This window comes from Triticum urartu, unplaced genomic scaffold (genome assembly GCF_003073215.2).
Source record: "Triticum urartu cultivar G1812 unplaced genomic scaffold, Tu2.1 TuUngrouped_contig_708, whole genome shotgun sequence".
NCBI classification, from domain to species: domain Eukaryota; kingdom Viridiplantae; phylum Streptophyta; class Magnoliopsida; order Poales; family Poaceae; genus Triticum; species Triticum urartu.
In genome coordinates this window covers 49,703-74,050 of record NW_024117895.1, presented here as the reverse complement: position 1 = coordinate 74,050, position 24,348 = coordinate 49,703, and the positions used below count along the sequence as shown (strand labels likewise).

Sequence of the window (24,348 nt, the reverse complement as noted above, 5' to 3'; positions counted from 1 at the left end):
GAACTCCCTCGATTGCGTGGAATCAAAGATCAGCCACACCTTGTCGAAGTCCTGCGCAACAGAAAATCACAATCAAAAATCTATAACTCAGTTATTACATATTAGCCATATTATTCAGATGCAAAGCTCTTGACATTAGGTCATCCGGTACGACCATGAAGAAAATAACATACAAGGCAAAGAAGAAATGCAATACCATACCCATACCCTCTGAAAAAGAGTTATGATCAAAGTCATCCATGAACACTTTATGGCAATCATCATCATGAGATTCCTACAGAGAATAACAGTTATGATGCTATATTATTTATGAATCGCATGCAAAATTAAACAAGGAAAAAGGGTACCTTTCGACCAATACAACAAGTAAAAGCATTGCTCCTACAAAGGGAAACATTGACTACATTTGTGCACTCAATACTTAGTGGCTCAGTACCAGAGTGATCATTACAACTAGCAAGTGAAATCCAATGAATTGTAGCATGTTCAGTATTACCTACTGAATGAAATATGTAATTGAAATCACCGGGACAAGCTCCTTAATGAGAAGGGGGGAAGATACCTTTTTACTCCGGCGAGCTTCAGGTGAGCTCCTCCACTGGTCCTAATCCATTTTCCTGATCCACACAAGCAAATAAAAAGAATGTCAACAACTCCTCCACCGCATTATAGGACATTAAGTTGTACTAGTAACAACAATGAGAAGTTTGTGAATAAATATACCAAATTTTATAAGGTTGTTAACAAAGCACATTTTCCATCTGTGTGAACATCATAATTATACTAAATCCCATAGTGATTAAATATCTGAATGTATTTTAACAAATTCTATAGTTGTCAACAAATTCCAAGAGAACTTGAAATTTCTGAACCTTCCACTTTCAGTCGATGATGGGCTGGCTCGTTGAAAAAAAAACAGGAATGCAAGCATAACCTTGACTAGACTGGATCCTGAATATCTTGTACAACTATGAGTAAAAGCAAACTAAACATCACCAGTTTCCTACTGAAATTTTAAACTTATGTATGTCAGAGTGGCTGGTGAGTGGTGACTATGTATTTTCGGGTTATACAGAAAATAAGGGCAAGATCAGAAGACAGCATGTTGCAAGACATTGAACAAAGCAAAAAGATTCAGATAAAGAGTAGAGCAAATACATGAAGATTCAGATTGAGCCACATGCTGGTGAGTGGGAGGGGGAGTGGATGCTGCCTACCCACGGACTGGTGGCCGGTGTTGGGCGTCACCGGCTGCTCGACGGAGGGAGCCGCTGCAGGGGGCGGTGGGGCAGGGAGGCATCGGGCAGGATCGGCACACCACAGCGGAGGGTTTCCAGGGAGGCGGCACACTGCTGCAGGGGGCGCCGGGCTGGAACCCTCGCGGCAGGAGCGAATCCAGGGAGGCGGGCCGGTGGTTGCTTCCCTGCTGGATTGGGGCTGCCGCGGGATACATGGAGACGAGTGGATCAGACGATATTGCGATGGGCAATTTACCAAATTATTAGTGACGGATCTACCTTCGAAAAATTAACTGGTCCCACCAAAAAATTGTACCGGTCCCACCGTTAAATGTAATTTTCCGTAATTTTTGTTTTGTAACTCTTTGTAACTCCTATTTTTCCACCGTTGGATTAAGGTGAATGGACGGCTTGTAAAATCGCCAATCACTGTAACAGTTGTATAATGATGGAACCTTGGTTCGGCGAGAATTCTTGGCAGATCTCACGGCAAGACATGAATAATCGTATTGTAATTGTAAAATGTTGTGGACCATTCCAATTTTTTCCTTTCTAAATTATGCTACATTGTACAATACCCAACAACTTTGAACACACACCTTTGAAATCAGGGGTCCCGCCACTGTTACAGGAATAATCAGGAGGCCATCCATTTATTTAGCAACCACGCACGCATCCAGACAACATAAGCGACGTCCTGTCAGTTTCGCTTGGCTAACACATATTAGCGCCCAACGCTCATCACCACAGGCATGCCAAGAGGGAGATAAGCTAAGCACAAGTAGCTAGCTAGCAGCTGCTAGGAGGAGGAGAAACATCAATCAACATAGCATAATGGATGACGAAGCGATGAGAGGCAGAGGGGAGGATGCAGAGAAGGGCGAGAGGGAGAGGAAGACCGAGGGGGCTAGGAAGGTGCCCTTCTTCAGCATGTTCAGGTACGCCAGCCGTGCCGACATGGCTCTGATGGCCGTCGGCACCGTGGCGGCCATGGTTAACGGCATGGGCGACCCGCTCATGACCGTCGTCTTCGCCGCGGTCATCGACTGTTTTGGTGCCGGCGACAACGTCCTCCAGCGGGTCAGCAAGGTATCGACGTATACCTTTTTGAGAGTATCTCTAGTTCAGTTCATCATGAAACTCCCCTGAGAACAGATGTCACCGCAGGCAAATCACAGGGTATGCAATAGATTGTTGCCTCATGTGCTAGCAAGTACTCCCTCTGTAAAACTGCAAAAACGTCCTACATTAGTTTACAAAGAGACTAGCAAGGATGAAACGTGCATGTACGGCACATGACATAATCAACTGGTTTCCGACAAAAAATAAGATATAATCAACCGGAGATAAGTAGATAAACCCTGATGCTCAATGGGAACATGCCCCCTTCAATTTTATCCTATTATTATTGACCTAGCAGATAGAAGACAATAGCTTTTTTGCAGGTCAACAAGCTCCATGGCACCCCTAATTCTTACCCTCCAACATTGCTTTGAGATCTATGCTAACCAACGAACTTACTACATGAAAGTCTCTCTTTTTCGTTTCTCTCAAATGAAACAACATATGGACTCCAAACTTTGTAGGTCAACCAAACTTTAGAACTTCAATGTGTGAAAAAACTTTCAGATTTTTTGGTCCGACATAAATATACAAAATGAGATTATTATGTTTGAGCAAAAAGTTATTATAATTATTTACTCCCTCCGTCCCAAAATAAGTGACTCAACTTTGTACTAACTTTGTACAGTATGATGCATGAAAAATTCCAAAAGTTTTTCCCACATTATAGTTAGAATATTTTGTTGTCCTGCAAAGTTTGAAGTTCATATGTTGTTTTATTTGGGATATAAAAAAAAGACAAAAGTGCTTGCATGGGTCATGACGCAGAAAATGGGCGTCTAGATAAGGGGTGGCATGGAGCTCGGCCTAGGCAACAACTTTCCGATAAAGAAAAGAAGACAAAATTTGCTTACGTGAAAAAACAAATAATGACACACATTAATCTCAAACCCTCAGTTCTACTTCCTATGATAACCAAAGAACGCCCCAGTAGTTCACATACTAATTTATTTTTGACATTTGCTTTCTCCAGGTTGTTATGTACTACATCTATTTGGGAATTGGGACGGCACTAGCTTCATTTCTCCGTAAGTACACTTCCACTCGTAGACTAATGTTTCTAGAATTGATAGTCAAAACTCAACCCTATTCTGTTCTGAACTGAAAGGTCAACATGGCACGTGATAAACAGTCGAGCACTCAAAAAGAATCAACAAATAAAATATTGACATTCACTATTGTAATCCACACACTGAGAATATAAATTGGCCACAAATGATTGAATACTAGTTGCTATTAATCCAGTAATATTCATGTATTGTACATTGGTGTCAGTGTCTCACAACTTTGATGTTTCCAAGAATCGACAGACCTGTTCATATCCAAGTACCCTAACAATAGCATGACTTACCAGGCAGATCTGGAACCTCATGAAATAATTGATTCTCAACAATAACAAAATAAAAAAATAATGCATGAAATCTACCACAATTGAAATTTAAAACTTACAACTAGCAGTAATTTTCCAATTTTAACTTGAACCAAAATACCGAGCAGTACGAAGGAGTTGCATAATCTCTGCTTTTAGTTCGATTGCATTCACACTCAACAGAATTTCAATGGAGTGGCTGAAAGCCTTAAACATTAACCTGCTTGCTACCTGTGCCAGAGGTGTCATGCTGGACAATGACTGGAGAAAGGCAGTCAATACGCATCCGATCTCTATACCTCGAAGCTGTTCTAAAACAGGATGTTTCATTCTTTGATGTGGAGATGACAACTGGGGAAGCAATTTCTAGAATGTCTGCGGACACTGTACTGGTCCAAGATGCCCTTGGAGAGAAGGTAACAAATGCATTAGACAACATAGATAAAATACCTTAATAAATCTATGTTTTGTAAATGCATCAGTTGATTTCAAGTAAATATGGATTCCTCGTGTTCAGGTAGGCAAGTATGCACAGCTTTTGACAACCTTTGTTGGATGTTTTATCATCGGATTCGTAAGAGGCTGGATGTTAGCTCTTGTTATGCTCGCATGCATACCTCCAAATATTCTGTCTTTTGCAATTATGTCTCGGTTACGTTCTCAAATATCAGCCAGGAGGCAGGCATCATATGCCGATGCGGGCAATGTCGTCGAGCAGACCATTGGAGCTATAAGAACGGTGGGTTCTAAACATTTGAATTATGTATAACTACTTTATCGTCAGTTGCGAGGCCGAGCATCTGCTCAGGCGGCTAGCTTGAGCAGGTGTGCTCATAGGCCCACCCACCCACTTTTCGAGGTGCAACCTCCGCAGGGTGGTGCTCAGATTTCTTCTAATATAAAAAATGAAACCAGGGCAAATCCCTGGTTGGTCGAGTTTACTAAAAAATATGGTAACATTTCAAAGCAGGTTATCTCCTTCAATGGTGAGAAGAAAGCAATCGCATTGTACAACACTCTCACAAAAAGGGCATATAAGGCTACAGTCTTGGAAGGGATTGCCACTGGTCTAGGAACAGGCGGTATCTTTTCTGTTTTCTTCTGCGGTTACTCTCTAGCCTTTTGGTATGGTGCTAAGTTAATCATCAACGAAGGTTATACTGGAGGGCAAGTCGTCAATATCGTACTTGCAATGTTAACTGGTTCAATGTGAGCTTCCAATTTTCTATCATATAGTGTTGTCAATGATAATATGAGATGTCAGAGTAAAGTAGCACTTAGTCTTGCACAAATAAAACTCCAAACTCTTCTTAACCTAAAAACAAGAATGCTACATTTATTTATTAAAAGCATAAAAAAAATCTAAATCTGGAAAATTTACTAGAAACTATTTCTAAATTACCCCATCACTGCTATGAATATAGTTTACATAGTTGATATTACTATTGGTAGCGAAGTGATGGGCCTAACATTTTTTTTTCGCGAATACGCAAAAGCTTTGCGTATCATTGCATTGATAGGTAGAGTAGCGATACATGTGGGTCTTACAAGATGAATGGTGGGCTAGTTAGCTCGTGCGCAAGGATGGCCAGCATCGATAGCCTTGGCACACAGACGACGGGGTGTGCTGCCCGATCAGACAGAGCCTACGTCTCTGGCAGGATGAGGGCCATGCCCTTGGCACCGGCGCGCGCCCATAGCCGCGCCTCCTCCTGGATCATGTGCACTACGCGTCCCACAGCAGGCTGGTCGCCGTCGAATAGGCACCCGTTCCGGTGTTTCCAGAGGTGCCAAGCGGTAAGGACGGCAATGGAGGCGAGGCCGCGGCGAAGAGTAGCCGAGGTGGGTAGGGATTGCAATTTTTCTCGCATTTTCGTTTTTTCACTCAAACTCAAGGGAGAAACTTTGCTTCTTATCTTTTTTTTAAAGATTGACGAATCAAATGATATTTCTGTTCTAATTTTTGCCGCTTCTTCTCCCTCTGAATCAAACTTTTTTTTGTGGAGATGGCCGTGGATAGCCAGCTGGCGAACTCGTCGTCTGGTGCAGGGATCGCGGTGGTGAAACGGCACCACGAGAGCACCTCATGCCAGGTTTGGCGGGAGAAGGAGCAGCCCGTCAGGATATGTTGCATGGTTTCCGGTTCTTGATCGCATAGTAGGCAGCGAGGCTCGTGGGGAAGGCCATGCCGTGCCAGGCGATCGGCAGTCCAGCACCTACCCAGAAGAGCAAGCCATACGAAGAATTTGATGCGCAGCGGAGCCCATGGTCTCCACGTGATACGCCAATGCGGGTCGGTGATGGAGCCGGCGAAAAGAGCCTGATAGCAGGAGCGGGCAGAGTAGATCCCTGATTCAGTCCATCGCCACGACAGTCGGTCCTCCTCGTCAGTCAGGTTGAAGTGCCTGAGGCGCCGCCCGAGCGTGACATACTGGACGGTCATGGCCGCGCCCATGGCGCCTTGAATGTCGCCGATCCACGCCTGGTTGAACAGGCCCTCTCGAACCGTGCGTGACTTGCGCCGGCGTTTGGCCACCCTGCAGTAAACCAACGGCGCAATCTCGGAGATGCTTTTCCCGTCCAACCAGTAGTCTTCCCAGAATAGACATGACTCGCCACTGCCAACGCACCAAGAGGTTGAAGCCCTGAAGATGGCCCGGACCTCCGGGCAGTGGGGGATGTGCAGGTGCTGCCACGGCCGCGAGGCGTCGGATCTTTGCTGCCACAGCCACCGGGCGCGCAGCGAGATGCCGGCGCGCTGGAGGTCTGGGATCCCGAGGCCGCCGAGGGAGATGGGTCTACATACCCGGCGCCAGTTGACCTTGCAGTGGCCACCGCTCGCGTCCTTCCGGCCGTACCAGAGGAAGTTGCGTATCAAGCGGTTGATGCGCTTGAGGATGGGCGGGTTGACGGCCATCGCAATCATGATGTGTGTTGGCATGGCCGAGAGAACATGACGGCACAGGGCGAGCCGGTCGCCCCTCGACATGAGGGATGCCCACCACGGAGAGAGTCGGCGCTCCAGCTTGTCGATGATGGGCTATAGAGCGGTGGAGCTGACTTTACGGACCGATAGCGGCAGCCCGAGATAGGTGGTGGGGAAGTCTTGCAGCGGGCAGGCGAGGTTCGTGGTGATCATGGCCCGGTCCGCGTCCGTGCACTGGATGGGGGAGGCCGCACATTTGGCATAGTTGGTGTGCAATCCCGAAGCCGCCCCAAATACCCGTAGCAGCTCGCGGACGGCAGCAAGATCGTGCCCGTCCGGTCGGCAGAAGACAATGACGTCATCGGCGTAGATGGAGACGCTTGACGACATGTGGCGCGCAGTCAGGCGTTGCAGCACCCCCTCGCTGGCCGCACGGCATACGAGGTTGTTGAGGGTGTCGATGACCGTGAGGAAGAGCATGGGGGACACGGGATCCCCCTGCCGCAGTCCGCGACGGTGCTGGATGGGTGGACCGGGGACGCCGTTGGTGAGGACACGTGTGCTGGCCGTACCCAGAAGAATGCATATCCACTCACACCATCGGCAACCAAATCCGAGGTGGCGTAGAGTCTCCAGCAGGAAAGCCCAGGACACGGAGTCGAAGGCACGTGCGATATCGAGCTTGAGCATGACTCGCAGGTTCTTCAGGTTGTGGAGCTGCCTCGCTGTTTGCTGCACGAGCAGGAAGTTGTCGTGTATACATCGGCCGGCGATGAAGGCGCTTTGGTTGGCGGAGATCATGTCATTGAGGCGTGGCGCGAGGCGGAGCGAGAGCACCTTAGCGAAGAGCTTGGCAACGATGTGAATCAGACTAATCGGCCGATAGTCCGAGAGGGATGCGGCATCTTGCTTCTTGGGTAGGAGGATGAGTAGTGCCTCGTTTAGCCGCTGGAACCCATGGCCATTGAGGTGGTATAACTTGTCGAAAGCCGCCACGAAGTCGTCTTTGATGGTTGCCCAAGAGGCACAGAGGAACTCCAACGTGAAGCCATCCGGGCCGGGCGCCCGTCCCTTTGGGAGCCGCCGAACGGCCTCCCATATCTCGTCCTCGGTGAAGGGGAGCTCGAGGTCCAGCAGCTCGAAGGAGCGCGGGTCTAGGGCGTCCAGGTCGATGGATGAAGTACGCTCGACGCCGGTGCCGAGGATCGCCGTGAAGTGGTCAAATGCTGCATGAGCGATCGCCGCATGGCCATGGAGGTGGTCGTCACCGTCATGAAGCTGAAAGATGTGGTTCTTGCGGGCACGTTGGGCGACATGGAGCCGGAAGAAGGCAGGGCCAGAGTCGCCCGCGTTGAGGAAGCTTAGTCTCGTACGCTACCGCGCCAGGGATCGCTCCAGGGAAGCCAGCCCTAGGTAGGCGGCTTTGAGCCGGCGTCGGAGCCAGGCCTCGGATGGAGAGAGCGCTCTCCCATCTTGCGCCGCGTCGAAGCGCGCAATCAGCTCACGGGCAATGGACAGCTGCAGCGAGACGTTCCCCACCGTCTTGGAGCTCCATCGTTGCAGACTCTTGGCAGTGGCCCGAAGCCTCGTGAAGATGCGACGGAATGGGTCTGGCTCGTGGGGCGTAGAGTTCCACGCTTGCGCGACCACCTCGTGGTAGCCCGGGAGCGAGGGCCTAACATTTTTGTCAGTCAAATAACATGCACAACTAGAATCTATTTCAAAATATGAAAATAATGAGGATAACCAATAGTATATGCTAGGATTGAATCTATAGTAAATACTAACACAGGCCTTAATTTGTAACAGGGCTATAGGTACCGCATCGCCCTCAATTTCTGCTATTGCAGAAGGGCAATCTGCAGCATATAGGTTGTTTGAGATAATGAACAAAGAACCAAAGATTGACATCACCGACACTTCTGGAATAGTATTGGACGATATCAGGGGCGATGTTGAACTCAACAATGTGTTCTTTAGATATCCTGCAAGGCCTGAGCAGTTGATACTTAATGGGTTGTCTCTACATGTACCTAGTGGTACTACAATGGCTATAGTTGGAGAGAGTGGAAGTGGTAAATCAACAATAATTAGTCTGGTGGAGAGATTCTACGACCCACAAGCTGGCAATGTGCTGATAGATGGAATCAACATCAAGAGTATGAAACTCCAGTGGATAAGAGGAATGATCAGTCTTGTTAGCCAAGAACCATTGCTTTTTATGACCTCCATCAAAGATAACATAACCTATGGTAAAGAGGATGCTACGCTTGAAGAGATCAAGAGAGCAGCTGAGCTTGCAAATGCAACAAATTTCATCGAAAAGTTGCCTAATGTACTTACATAAAAAAATAGTTAGTTACAAAGTACCTTAATCAAGTTCGCTGTAACTAATGCTTATCTGATTTCCACATGATACAGGCGTATGAGACAATGGTTGGTCAGAATGGCGCTCAACTTTCTGGAGGGCAGAAACAAAGGATTGCCATTGCAAGAGCGATCCTTAAAAATCCAAGAGTCCTTCTGTTGGATGAAGCTACTAGTGCTTTGGATATGGAGTCTGAGCGGGTAGTTCAAGAAGCATTAAATCGGATCATGGTAGGGATAACTACACTCATTGTTGCTCATCGGCTGAGTACAGTCAGAAATGCAGATTGCATAGCAGTGGTTCATCAAGGAAAGGTAGCTGAACGAGGTAAGAGATACTTCCACACCCAATATATGGTTTTCTTCTTCCTGGAACCTAGTCCATTCTTTTCCTTCACAATTTATTTCATGCAGGTGTCCATGATGACCTGATAAAGGATCCTGATGGAGCTTACTCTCATCTTATTCGGCTACAACAGGCCAATACTGAAGAAACACCTGAGATGCCATATGTGGCAGGTTCAAGATTCAAAAGTACAAGTTTATCTTTGGAACAGTCTATCAGGGATTCTCCCAGGAATAGAAGACAACACTCCAGTAAATCCGTTGGACTGTCTAGATCGGATGATTTGTTCAGGCATGTTGCTAGCAGAGAGGAACACCTGGAAATTGGTGATAGTGAGGCTCGAAAGAAAGCACCAATTGGACGCCTTTTTAATCTTAGCAGGCCAGAAGCACCAATTCTCCTGTTAGCTATCATAGCTGCCACTGTGCATGGACTTCTTTTCCCATCATTCAGTATTATGATGTCTGGTGGTATAAGAACATTCTACTATCCAGCACACCAACTTCGAAAAGATTCAACATTTTGGGCATTGATGTGCCTTCTGATGGCAATCATTTCCCTGGTTTCAATCCAATTGGAATTTTACTTATTTGGAGTAGCCGGTGGGAAACTTATAGAACGTGTCCGTGCTTTGTCTTTCCAAAGCATCATTCATCAAGAGGTTGCTTGGTTTGATGATCCTTCGAATTCCAGGTTTCATACTCTCCTTTTTCTCCTAACAAGTTTATGTCTTCTCTAACATCGGGGATATTAAGTTTTGCTTCTAACTTTTACAGTGGCGCACTTGGTGCAAGGTTGTTTATTGATGCTTTGAACATCCGACGCCTTGTAGGAGATAACTTGGCCGTGCTAGTGCAGTGTACAGTAACACTTATTTGTGGCTTTGGCATAGCATTTGCTTCGGACTGGAAGCTTACACTGAGTATCATAGGTGTCATTCCTTTTCTGGGTTTGCAGAATTATATCCAATTGAGGTTTCTGAAAGGGTTCGGTGAAGATGCTAAGGTGAAATCAGATAAAACCACGTTATGAACATAAATGTTTTATTTATTAAAGAAAAGGAAACAATGCTTGATGCTTTTCACATTAGATAAAGGTGTCCACTTTTCCAAACAACATGAAATCTCCTATTACTAGTCACATATTCGAAGCTTAGCATCAACAGAAAGTGGTAGTTAGAAGTATGAGTTATAAAATAATCTTTCCCAACTAATGATTGTTACAGGTGATGTATGAAGATGCAAGTCAAGTTGTGGCTGAAGCAATTGGTAGTATTCGAACTGTAGCATCTTTTGGTGCAGAGAAGAGAGTGATTACCCTATACAGCCAAAAATGCCAGGCTTCAATGAAACAGGGAATTAGAAGTGGAATGGTCGGAGGTGTTGGTTTCAGTTCCTCAAATTTAATGTTGTATCTCACATATGCTCTTTGTTTCTATGTTGGTGCACAGTTTGTACATGACGGCAAATCAACCTTTCAAAATGTTTTCAGAGTAAGATATACACGGTTGGTATGTGAGGTCATTTTATTCAGTGACTTGATAAATCGATCTGGTACTGGCAGGTTTACTTTGCCTTGGTTTTCACCGCTTTTGGAATTTCCCAAACAAGTGACATGGCATCAGACTCAACAAAAGGTCGAGAATCTGCGACATCCATACTAGCATTCATAGACAGGAAGCCCAAAATTGACTCGACCAGTGATGAAGGTATAAAGCTAGAAAAAGTTGATGGCACCATAGAGTTCAACCATGTAAGGTTCAAGTACCCATCCCGACCAGATGTCCAAATATTCAGCGACTTCACTTTGGGTATTGCTTCCGGAAAGGTACACCCAACTTGACACTTGTCCTGATGTCTTGTAGAATTAAAAGTTTACTACTCATTCACTGCAAATTGGGGAGAGAAGTCATGTGCCTAGTTTACTGTCTGGCATGAAGATTAGACCATGCAGCAGCACACATCGACGTATTATCCTGCTATGTGTTTCACAAAAGGGTTGTAGCAACCTTGAACTGCTTTATTTTAACATCAATGACATGAAGAACATCAAGTGCTGCAAAAACTTTGTTAGTGTACTCCATGTGTTAGAATGTCCACCTATGAGTTTCACATAATTCTAGAGAGGTGACACCAATTTCATGTAGCACTGTACAAATGTTCAAGTTTAAACACCATGTTCACAAGAAAAAGTAAAATAAGCAATGAGATGAAGTTAGAAAACAGGAAAGTCAAGAAAGGAGATAAAGTTGCTATGCATTAAGATTTTTCTTTGTCAGTTATTTCGCCCCTTGGAAGGGCTGGCCTGGCACAATGGTAGAATATTGTGTGACCTGGAGGTCCTGGGTTCGAGCCAGCCTCCTTGCAGAAATATTATGCAAGGGTAAGGCTTTCTAGAAATCCCCTTCCCCAGACCCCCAACTTGTGTGGGAGCTTTCAGCACTGGGCACGCCCTTTTTTCAGTTGTTTCTTTGCATTTATATTTCCGTCCATGGTTGTACTGCACGTGTTAAAACTGATTATTATGTGCAGACTACTGCACTTGTCGGAGAGAGTGGAAGTGGCAAGTCCACAGTAATTGCTTTGCTGGAGCGATTCTATGATCCGGACTCTGGCACAATCTCACTAGACGGAACAGAACTCAGAAAGTTAACACTGAGTTGGTTAAGAGACCAAATGGGACTAGTAAGCCAAGAACCAGTACTTTTCAATGACACAATTCGTGCCAACATAGCATATGGAAAGCGAGGAGAAGCAACTGAAGAAGAGATAATCACCGTGGCCAAGGCAGCCAACGCTCATGAGTTCATATCGAGCTTGCCACAGGGATACAACACTAACGTTGGTGAGAGAGGAACACAACTATCTGGTGGGCAAAAGCAACGGGTAGCTATTGCCAGGGCGATCTTGAAGGACCCTAGAATACTTCTGCTCGACGAAGCAACAAGCGCCCTGGATGCTGAATTAGAGCATATTGTTCAAGATACACTGGACCAAGTGATGGTCAGCAGGACCACCATTGTCGTAGCACACTGCCTGTCGACGATCAAAGGAGCAGATATGATCGCAGTTATCAAAGATGGTTCAGTTGCCGAGAAGGGGAAACATGAATCTCTCATGGGCATCAAGGGTGGAGTCTACGCATCACTGGTCGAACTACACTCGAAGGCGGCATAAGAGGATGTGCGGATATTTATTGTTCCTTTCTTGTTTTCCGAACTACGAGATGAAAAATGCATGTGTCAGTTTGTATTACAATTCGTGCAATGTAAATTGCACATAAATTTCAAGGGCATTCGCCTAAATTCTAGTTTTATTTTAGGCCTATGACATCAGAGGCGAGATTGCCCCAGCATGTGTTTCAGACTTTCAGTTGTTAAGGGGTACCAGAGATCGATGCATCATAGTACAAAAGAAACACATCATTCCAGTCATTCAACATCCATCTACGAAAGAACTGGTGAACATCAACGATCGACAATTCCACTAGCCAAAAATTAACGATGTAGGGTAATGGGAAGAGTATAACGGCGTAACCTGTCGTTCTGGAACAGCGGACGCCAAGCTTAGCCGCGGCGCACCAACTCCGCCGGCGATCCCGTCGTTCCCGCACTCATGGTGCCGCCCCGGGCCGCCGGAGACGGGTTCGCCGCCACCGCCCGTTCCGCAGAAACTGCGAGCGCGTGGCCTTTCGCCCCCCTATCTACCGTTCGCGTCTGCCAGCCGTCCGGAAAGCAGTTTTTTGACTCGATTCTGAACAGTCTGGAAAATCATAAATCGCAAAAGAGCTCTTCTTTTTAGAGATGTGCTAAAAGACCAGCCGGTCGCGAGCCATCAGATCTGCGTCGTATCGAGCGCTCAAACGTGCCTTCATTATTGCAACACCGATCTTGTTGCAGGACTACATCCACAACACAGGTCTTGTTGCAAGGCTACTTCTGCAACACAAGTTTTATTGCAGAATTATTTCTGTTGCATTTTTTGCAACCGAGGTCTTGTTGTAGAAAAAAATTACAAAATAAATTTCGTTTAAAAATAGACCCATCATGGACCATTGCAACACTACATATGTTTTAAAAACATAGCTCCTGTTGCAAAAGCGCGTTTTACAAATACGATATGTAGGCTCTCACTTAGACACGTGTAAGGCAGGAGAGGTGCCGAATATAGAACCTACGATCCACTGGGTGTTCGTAAGAGTTACGAATCGCTTAGAATCAACTCAAAATTGTATTTTAGTCGTCAAATGTTGGCGATTCTCGCCAACCCCTCAAAAAGCCGACGCTACGCGTCCGTCGGCCAATTTTTTTGATTTTATCCGTCACCTTGACGGCAGTTGGATGCCCGATCTAATAGCCGCCTGATTTATTGCCTGTGTCCTGCATGCCTACTAGTTATTTCCCGCAACAATTGCTCTGTTGCAGAAACAATAGCACTCTTGCTCCCGGCCTCCGACGGATCTACGCCCCGCGCGGTTTCGCAACAAGAACATTTCCTGTAACAATGCTCTTGTTGTAAGATCTGGTCTTCTCTGATTTCCTGGAACAAGACCTTTGTTGTGAAACCTCATCTTGTATAATTTTCTGCAACAAGATTCATGTTGCAAAACCTCCTCTTTTTTACTTTTCTGCAACAAGACCCTTAGAAAAAAATGCAACAACATCTCCCGCCGCGTCTAATTTTCTGCAACAACATTTTTCACGCGTCTAATTTTCTGCAACATCTTTCACGCGTCTAATTTTCTACAACAAGATCCTTGTTGCAAAAAATACAACAACATCTTCCATTGCGTCTAATTTTCTGCAACAAGACCCTTGTTGCAAAAATTAAAACAACATCTTCCCCACATCTAATTTTCTGCAACAAGACCCATGTTGCAAAAATTGCAAAAACTACATATATGTTTCTCTGAAACTACAAATTGAATAACTACATGAGCTACAGAAGCTTTGGACTAAAAAAACAGGAAACACATCAATCCTGCATCACTAGTTTCCTACGGCACATCAAGTCTGTACCACTAATTCCATACAATATATCAAAATCCTGCATCACTAACTTTCAGGTGAAAATGCTACAGAAGTTTTGAGCTACAAACGTTCAGACAAGCAGCACACCAAGGGATAGCATGAGCTCCAGCAGGGCATCTGAAAGTCAAATAAAAAATTATGCAACACTAGATCTGCGACATCCAAATGCCTACTGCACATCTACACATCTACACCACCTATAACATCTACTTCATCCGCCTCGGTGGCAACGGCGAGAGCGTCTCCCTACGACGGAGCACCGCTGCGATGAGCCGTGTAGCCGCCAGGGAGCTGCCGCGTAGAAGGGGATAACCATCATCAGGCCGGCCAGAAAAAATGGAGGGGGGAGAGGAGGAAGCAGCGCGGCAACACCTGCTTGTGTCGCCGTCGGCCACGGCCGATCCCGAAGCCGTCGTCGTTGCCACCGCGCTGGATGCGCCGCGGTCGCCCCACACCATCCGCCGCCGCCGCCCTTGCTCCCTCCCAAATCCCACCGCCGTCTCCCTCCGTCCTAGCCACCCACACAAGTCAACTGAGCTGCGGGCGTTATCCAGTTGCACAAATGAGTCCTGAAACAACGGGTAAGTTTCAGAAAAACGTCCGCGCGTGAGGCGGAAGCGGGAACGATCTCGTTCGTCAGATCGACAGACGATCCAACGGACGCGGAGCCGGCGGACGCGTGAGCGTTATCAGTCGGTTGAAGGTAAGCTTTTCCCAATTACTTTTTGTGAGAAAAAACTAAAAGTAATTACTTTTTTTGAGTATATATATATATATATATATATATATATATATATATAATCAATTGGTCCAGCCCATTTTGCCTTGCGAACAACCCACGATGTCTAACCAGTCACCGGGAACTTCCTAGGGTTTTACTTTATAAGCCACCAAATGCCCTCCCTAACCCAGCCTCTCTCACCGCCGCCTGCTTCCCGCCGTTGCCGCCGCCGTGGCAGACTCCCAACATAGTCAATTGCTAATCTCACTCTTTGTAAGGGTCAGTTCTGTTGGACAGCTTAAAAAATAAACCATCTCTCCTCAAATTAAAAAATAAGCCATTTTTAAAATTTGTTGAGACTTTTAAATTAATTATTTCATAACTAGTTTAGAAGCCTCAATGAATAATAGAGGCGGCTTATGGAAAAAGCTAAGGAGAAGGCAACTTAATTTTTAAGCTGCCAAAAGAAGTCGCGTTGTTTTGCCGGTGCACCATCTTCGACTTGTAAGTTGTAACTCCTTCAAAAGGAATATAAGGAATCAGATCTATAAGTATAATGCAGGAAAATTAAAATTAGACCTGTCCGCCCGGTTGCAAGAAGGCGATGAGCAAGGAGGAACAAGGATGCCAAAGCGGCGGCGGCACGGTGAGCTTGCCTGCTGCCGTGAGCGACTTTACCTTGTATTCGATGACTGGTGCCATGGATATACCATCCGCGAGGTGAACTTGTTGCCCGGCAAGAACCATCAGACTGCGGTCACAGGCCATGCCTCTGTGCGTCGTTTTCGAAAACCTTTCTCCCGCACGGTGGCGCGGCGTCGGTCTCCCAAGCTCTCGTTGCCCGGCGAGAACCATCGGCAGACTACTGTCACAGGCCATGCCGCCGTGCGTCGTTTTCCAAAACCATCCTTCCGCATGGTGGCGCGGCGTTGGTGTCCCAAGTTCTTCATGTCAGCCTTTGGCACCAGGATCTTGGCGATGCAACCCAGAGATCCCGAGGGTGACTTGTCCGAGAGGTACTTCCCCACGCTGGACGTCCGCTCGCGGGCCGCCGCCATTAGCCCTGCTCCAGAATGGCTTATGGGCACCATCCACTACCTCCCGGTCGGCAACAAGCTATTCACTCTGAGCGGCGAAGCCTTGGAGATGCTCTGCTTGGATGAGTGCGCCCCCCCGGTGGGAGATCGATTTTCCAGCATGGAGTGGTCGTGGAAAGAGCTCTCGAAACAGCCATTCAATGTTCTGGACGTCACCTCCTACTCTTTGCACCCTGAAGAACAGACCTTCCAAGTCAGCACCAAGAAGGATGTCATTGAGGCCACCTTCGCTTTTGACACGGATAAGCTTTCATGGAAACTACTTGGCAGTTTTTTTTTTGCCATAAACTACTTGGCAGTTGGAGGCTGCCCTTCCTCTATGTTGCACGGATATTTGGATACGTATCAGATACGCGATACGGTGATACGTCCGATACGTTAATTTTCTAAAAACATGAATACGGGAATACGTTTATATATAGATGTTATATATATTAATTATTACAAATATGAAAAAAAATTAAGAAACTTTTAAGTCAAAGCATGCCTCAATACGATTACCTTTTTTTTTGCACTTAGTCCACTTTCATTAATTGGCAGTGAGATTTTCCTTGGTTTGCTGTTCCAATCAATGCATCCACACTCTCTTGCTCACCTTTCAATTACGGAAATGTTAACGCCCACACGTGTGGGCGTTGACCATCTCGACTATACGCATCCATCACCGTCCAGTACTATATGCACGAATCTTGACACAATCTGGCTGATTTTTCTGTGCCACGTAGGACAAGGCGTGTGTGTGGTGTGTGACATAGTTCGCCCACACATCCGTTTTATCACACGGAGGGGCCGGTGTGTGGGCGTTTAGCAGTTCACCCACACACCAGTTTTCAGTCATGCACAAGGGCTGGTGTGTGGGCATTTGCCATCTCGCCCACACTCCCGTCTCCTCTCCCACACGTAAGCTGCTAGTTGCCATGTGTTTTTGCAGCGCACATGGCAACTGCCTCTAGTGTGCTTTGTAAGCAGGTGTCAACTCTCTTTTTTTTACCCGAGTTGTCATGTGTTTTTGCAGGGTACACGGCAACTGGCTAGTGTGCATGTAAGCAGATAGCAACTGTCTTTTACCGAGTTGCCATGTGTTTTTGCATGGTACATAGCAACTGCCCCAACGTGCACGTACATGGCAACTGCCCTAACGTGCACGTAAGCAGATGACAGCTCTTCCTTTTTACATGGCAACTGCCCTAGCATGCTTGTAAGCACATGGCAACTCTCTCAACCGCCTAGTGTTAGTATGTGGCAACTCCTAAAGTTATGAAATCATGGCAACTACATTAGATCAGACCATACATGGCAACTGCAGTTGAGCAACCATGGCAACTGCAGTTGTCCGACATGGCAACCGTAGTTCAGCGACATGGCAACTGCAGATAAACGAACATGGACGAGGGTCTGGACCATGGCAACTGCGGGCGCGCGGTGGGCGTCACGCGTCGCGTGCGGGACCAGAAGGGCACGAGGCCTGACATACGGGCGTGTGGGCGTTATCAACTTCGCTGTGACGCCCCAAGACCGGAGCTTCAGATGCCTTCCAGGGTTTCCGGGTTTCCTTGTGTGTTTTGTTTGGTTCATTGCATTCATCTTTGCATCATGTGCATTGCATCATGTCATTTCTTTTCTTAACTCAACTAAATAAATTGCATGGATGTTCGGTCCATTTAAATCGAGGGATATTCACTATGGTGATTACTCTTTAAAACATATTCTCCCAATATTTTAGGGAGCTATATAAATTATATTCCAATAATTTGGAATCACCCATAACACACTTGCAAATAATCACATGCCTTTGTCACTTGCATCATCTCCTTCTCCTTTCCTTCTCAATCCTTTCTTTTGCAAGGGCCAATTTCCCCTTCTCTATTAATGTTCATAATTTTCCTATAATTTCTCGACCTTGCCTTCAACCTCTCTGTCAGATTTCAGATCTTTTGGAGTTGTTTTGGTTAGGTTCAAAAATGCCTCAAGTTTGAATCATATTTAAACTTGTTTTATTTCTCTACCTCTAAAAATGTCCAAGGAAATTTTATCAAATAGAGTTTAGTTCCAGAAGATTGAGGATATTTTTATATCTGAAAAACTCCTCTTCTAGCCCCCCTGGCCTTTTTCTTTTATTGAACTGTTTATTTAAATAAACAGAGAGTTTAGTCTAGGGGAGAGAGAGAGTGTGTGTGTGCGCAGGGCCTCAGCCCAGCCGTCGCCCTCTCCTCCGGGCCGGCCAGCCTGTCTGGCCTCTTGGACCTCCCAGGCCCAGCCTCCAGTGGCCCAAGGCCTGGTCGCGCCCGCCTGTAACCCTAGCGAGCCGACCTCCCTCCACCTTTTCCCCTCAGCGCCGCAACCCCCCTCTCCTACCGATCTCTTCTCCATTCGTCCTCCTCCTCCACCACACCTTCAGATAGAGCGAGAGAAAGGGCAGCTCTCCTGCCTCCGCCATCTGCTCTCCGATATGTCGCCGCCCTGTGCACGCGACCACGCCGGCCTCCCCGTCCTCAGCTCCTCCTCCACCTCCTGCGGTTGACCTCGGGTCGCTGCTGCTCTATTGCCGGCGAGCTTGCCTCCGCCTCTACTCCTGCTGCTGCTTCCCTTGCTCCGACGCCTTGCCTCGCCTCCTGCCTCCAGCATGCCCGCTGGAGGTGTGTGTGCCCGCGCCCAGCGCCAAGACCTCCCCTGCCTCGACATGTCTAGGACGAGGAGGACGAACCGCATCACCTCCTGCCCGTGCTTCTCCTTCCGTTCGCTGCACCGCTGCCTTTTTTTTGTCGGTGCCAAGGTCACTGAATCCAGGGACACAAGGCCGCCTTCGGGGATCCTTTTCGCCAAGAACCACACCGGTGAAGACCAAGACAGAGGCCTTCTCGAGCAGGAACGTTTTTGGGATCGTCAAGGCCACCTCAAGTACGACTACGTTTTGCCGCCTCGACCAAGACCAACAAGTACCACAACGACGCGTCATGTTCATCTACCGCCGTCTTTGGAACCGCTAAGAACGGCAAGTACCTCGGCTAGTACCGTGATGCCCGATGCATAGAACAACGACCGTTGCCGAAGACCCGTGTAGCGGTATCGTCAAGTTCGACTACCGCCGCGTGAACAACTACTTCCACTACCGCCGTTGCGAGAACGTCTACTTCCCTCTACGAACTTGATCCGTTCCGATATCGCACGCTTAGAAGGTATAACCCCGAGATGACTGCCCGTGAACGAATGCATGTGTGATGTAAGAGATGCCCGTGTTTGCTCCGTGCTCGAATTGTCGGTGCACGTTGCCCCTCTTTTGCCTTGTCACCGTCATCGACCCGTGGGAACCCGGTAACCGGGATCACCCCACCATCTCTTGCACGCTCCCGTCACTTTTCCTTTTGCACCGGTATCCCCGTGGGCTACCTGATAACCGATATGTTGCCGTGGCACCGTTTTCGTTACCTTTGCCGTGGCACCCCTTTCCTTTCCACCACGGTGACAAATGCTTCATAATGCTCTTGTCGACTTTTAATAAAAAATTTGCATAAACTTGTTCATGTCATCCGCATCATGATAACAACAATTAAAATGTTTAATTTGTTGTTTGCATTAATTTGCTAAATGCATATGGGGATTTACCGGTTTTGTTGTTTATTATATCCGGCCCCATTTAAATTGTTTAGATGGTATAGTTTGTTATGCTACACCCCTTGCCATGCTTAGCAACATTTAATTTGGTTGGGTACATAAGCAGGAGTGAACTAAATAATTGATGTGGTGTTTCGTCAATATGCAACTTGTTGCATATTGAGCTCCACTTAATTTGTAGGGTTGCTTGTGCTCTTTGCCATGCCATGCCTCTTTAATCCGGACATGCATCATACTTGGTTGTGCATCATGCCATGTTTATGTGTTGGTTGTTTACTATGTTATGTGCTTCTTTCCGGTGTTTGCTTCTTCGGGTTGGTTCCGGTAACGTCGCGTTTGTGAGGACCCGTTCGTCTACGTCCGTTTGTCTTCTTCATGGACTCGTTCTTCTTCCTTGCGGGATTTCAGGCAAGATGACCCTCGAAATCACTTCTATCTTTGCTTGCTAGTTGCTCGCTCTTTTGCTGCCTATGCTGCGATACCGACCACTTGCTTATCATGCCTCCCATATTGTTAAACCAAGCCTCTAACCCACCTTATCCTAGCAAACCATTGTTTGGCTATGTTACCGCTTTGCTCAGCCCCTCTTATAGCGTTGTTAGTTGCAGGTCAAGATTGAAGTTTGTTCCTTGTTGGAACATGGAGATGTTGTTCCTTGTTGGAACATGTTTACTTGTTGGGATATCACAATATACCTTATTTAATTAATGCATCTATACACTTGGTAAAGGGTGGAAGGCTCAGCCTTATGCCTCGTGTTTTGTTCCACTCTTGCCGCCCTAGTTTCCGTCATATCGGTGTTATGTTCCCGGATTTTGCGTTCCTTACGCAGTTGGGTTATAATGGGAACCCCTTGACAGTTTGCTTTGAATAAAACTCCTCCAGCAAGGCCCAACCTTGGTTTTACCATTTGCCATCTAGCCTCTTTTTCCCTTGGGTTAGGCCAGCCCAAGGGTCATCTTTATTTTAACCCCCCCGGGCCAGTGCTTGTCTAAGTGTTGGTCCGAACTAAGTAGACTGCGGGGCCACCTTGGGGAAACTTGAGGGCTGGTTTTACTCGTAGGATGTCTCATCCGGTGTTGCCCTGAGAACGAGATATGTGTAGCTCCCATCAGGATGTCGGTGCATCAGGCGGCTTTGCTGGACTTGTTTTACCATTGTCGAGGATGTCTTGTAGAACCGGGATACCGAGTCTGATCGGAATGTCTCGGGAGGAGGTCTATTCCTTCGTTGACCGTGAGAGCTTGTCATGGGCTAAGTTGGGACACCCCTGCAGGGATTTGAATTTTCGAAAGCCGTGCCCGCGGTTATGGGCAGATGGGAATTTGTTAATGTCTGGTTGTAGAAAACCTGAAGTTGACCTTAATTAAAATGCATCAGCCGCGTGTGTAACCGTGATGGTCTCTTTCCGGCGGAGTCCGGGAAGTGAACACGGTGTTGGAGTTATGCTTGGTGTAGGTTGTTTTAGGATCACTTCTTGATCATATTTTATCGACCGTGCTTTGCCTTCTCTTCTCTCTCTCATTTGCGTATGTTAGCCACCATATATGCTAGTCGCTTGTTGCAGCTCCACCTCATACCTTTTACCCTACCTATAAGCTTAAATAGTCTTGATCGCGAGGGTGCGAGATTGCTGAGTCCCCGTGACTCACAGATACTTCCAAAACCAGTTTGCAGGTGCCAATGAGACCGTGCAGATGACGCAACCAAGCTCAGGAGGAGCTCGATGAAGATCTTGTCCTTTGTGTTGTTTTCGTTCTAGTTGTTCAGTAGTGGAGCCCAGTTGGGGTCGATCGGGGACCTTTGTCGCATTTGGGGTTCTTCTTTTATTTTGGTTCCGTAGTCGGACCTTGATTGTATTTGGATGATGTAATGCTTTATTCATGTATTGTGTGAAGTGGCGATTGTAAGCCAACTATGTATCTCTTTCCCTTATGTATTACATGGGTTGTGTGAAGATTACCTCGCTTGCGACATTGCTTTCAATGCGGTTATGCCTCTAAGTCGTGCTTCGACACGTGGGAGATATAGCCGCATCGAGGGCGTTACAAGTTGGTAATCAGAGCCTTCCCCGACCTTAGGAGCCCCATTGCTTGATCGTTATTAGCGGCCGAGTTGTGTCTAGAAAAATGTTTTTGAGTCATTTAGGAATTATATATCGGAGAGTTTAGGAATTCTTTTTACTCCCCAGTCTCTTCGTCGCTCTGGTGAGGCATCCTGACATAGAGTTTTGACTCTTCTCTTCTCAAATTTCACTAAAAAAATTTTAGGATCACGCGGGTATCTTGGAATCGTTCCGATGGTTTTGTGACGAGAACATTGTCTTGGTGCCTCCTGTCAGGGGTTTTGTGGCAGTGTCCCGGGGAGTTGAGCTCCGAGGTGTTGTTGTCACAATTTTATCATTGCAGTTCTGGAATACCTGAGTTTAGTACGCCGACATCGAAAATCTCTTTTATACAGTTCATTGGTGAGATAACCTCGACGCCATCCAGTACTGGGGCGGGAGTTCGGGAGTATTACCATAACTTGTATAACGGATGCTTTTCGAAGTTGAGGTAGATGATTTCCGAAGGTTTCTTGGTTATGTGTTGAAGGATGGATACAGCTGGATGTAGGATTTGCTAGTTTGGGTGAGATATTATGCTTCCCCTGTATCCCCAACACCTGATTGCATGACCGGAAAGGTTCGGGAGTTTCATAGGTGGGAATTCAAGTAGATCTTAGGATATCCTTCCGACAAAGGTATGATATGAAATTGGGGTTTGACGTCTAGTGGTCCGCCTATTCACGGTTGGTTTTACAGTGGTCTCGTTGTGTCGTAAAGAGTCCTTGGCTATGCCGACTCGGGGACGCTTCGTATGTCATGTGCACTGCCTTGTACATGATGGTGCTGTACGATCGAGCCCGTGTAGGCCCCACCACGAAAACTGCGGACGAAATCTCTAACATATGTTTGTTCCGGCTTATTTTGCAAGCCAATCCTTTGTTTTGTTTTGGAGTTGTGGTATTCGAGTTGCTTCGAAGTCAAATGTTGATTCCATACCTTTTCCAAGTGGTGTTCTCATATTCCGATGTGAATACTAATCCTTCTCGATCATCGAGTTGTCATGCCAATCCCTTTTAACCGATGTGCTTCTCTTCAAGTGGATCCGATCATTGCAACATCCGCAAGATTCAATCCCAGTTCTTCCAACGGTGTTTGTTTCATCCGTCTCCAAATTGCCTTTGTTTTTCCCCCCCCCCCCCCCCTTTTTTTTTCAACGATTCAGATTTCTTATTCAAGTATCCTTTTATTGATGGGAAGTCTCTCCATCCTTTTTCCGTCAATATTCTTATCCGGTGATTCTCATGAAGATTTCAACGGAGTTTCTAGTGCACCATTATTCATTCTTTTTCTTCTCCGGTGGAACCAAGTCAAGCTTTGTGGATCATATCCTTTTTCCTCGTTTCAAATACCTTTTCTTACTGGTGCACCTCTTTATCATCCACCTCTTGCTATTCCTTTGTTCTGGAATGCTAAAGATATCTCAGAAGATTCGTGTTTCCACTCTTAATCCGTTCACGCTATTTTGAGGATGTTATCTCATTCAAGCCATTTAATTCAACCGGTGGAATCTCTCTTTTCAAGCAATCACTTCAACGGTGTTTCTTTGAGTGGGCCCTTACCCACAGGTCTTTTTCCAGGATCTTACCTGACTCTTCTTATTCTCCCGGAGTTATTCTCAAATTCATTTCAAGTATGACGTAAGAATGAATTGTCATCAGTCATATGTCTTCCTCCAAGATCTTTCAAATTCTTTTCACCGTTGGCTCAACCTTTCTATTCGTCATCCCGGAGTATCTCAACAAGTCTTGGTGGTGTTTCTCGTCGTCATTCTCGGATTTTGAGGACTGAAGAAGATTTTCCTCTCAATCTTGCTCCATTCTCTTCAAGATTCGTGATTCTAGCTTGTTGCCATTCTCTCATAATTGTTCGATTGTGAGAATTCTTTTTATCTATCTGGAGCAATTCAGGAGCCTTTTCAGTTTGTTCATCCGGAGTCCATCAATTCAGGTTTATTCATTCTCAGCTTTCAGCTATCATTCTCCAAATTTTACCGGTGCTTCGTGCAAGTGATCTTTAATCGGCTCGTGATCTCTTCGTTCACTTGTATCTAAATTTCCCCAAGTATCCTCATTCGTTTTCCAATTCTTCACGGTGTTTTTCTTTATCTTTTCTCCAATCGTTTTTTTAATTCTTACGGTGGTTCGTGCAAGATTCCTCTTCTTTCGTTATCATATCAAATTCATTCGTTGTTTCGATTCCACCGGTGTTTCGTGGAAGGCATTCTCAAGTGGTGCTATATCTATCTTAATCCTTTCTACGAGAATAAGTAGTATGCCAATTCCATTGCTTGTCATCAATTTCAATTGGTGAAGGATACGCATAATGTAATTCTTATTCTTGTTTCATCGAGTTTATTCAATTCCTATTTTTTCGGAGTGGCTCATCATACTCATTCTTGGTTTCAAGTGCTCATC

General features: G+C 46.3%; 1 protein-coding gene across 1 annotated transcript; it reads left to right on the top strand.

Moving 5' to 3' along the window:
- The first annotated feature begins 1,946 nt into the window (after nt 1–1,946).
- LOC125531429 (ABC transporter B family member 11-like) lies at nt 1,947–12,731 on the top strand. Its single transcript, XM_048695837.1, has 12 exons — nt 1,947–2,327; nt 3,334–3,388; nt 3,970–4,145; nt 4,247–4,468; nt 4,700–4,938; nt 8,465–8,990; nt 9,077–9,350; nt 9,437–10,061; nt 10,145–10,373; nt 10,594–10,860; nt 10,932–11,195; nt 11,900–12,731. Exons 1-12 carry the CDS (start codon nt 2,073–2,075, stop codon nt 12,542–12,544), a joined length of 3,777 nt encoding a protein of 1,258 aa, XP_048551794.1. The 5' UTR covers nt 1,947–2,072; the 3' UTR covers nt 12,545–12,731.
- The last annotated feature ends 11,617 nt before the right edge of the window (nt 12,732–24,348 follow it).

Coding starts and splice junctions, on each gene's coding strand:
- LOC125531429 (XM_048695837.1), top strand. CDS start 2,073: ATGGATGACGAAGCGATGAGAGGCAGAGGGGAGGATGCAGAGAAGGGC. Junction 2,328..3,333: donor TCCTCCAGCGGGTCAGCAAG/GTATCGACGTAT, acceptor TGCTTTCTCCAG/GTTGTTATGTACTACATCTA. Junction 3,389..3,969: donor GGCACTAGCTTCATTTCTCC/GTAAGTACACTT, acceptor TACCTGTGCCAG/AGGTGTCATGCTGGACAATG.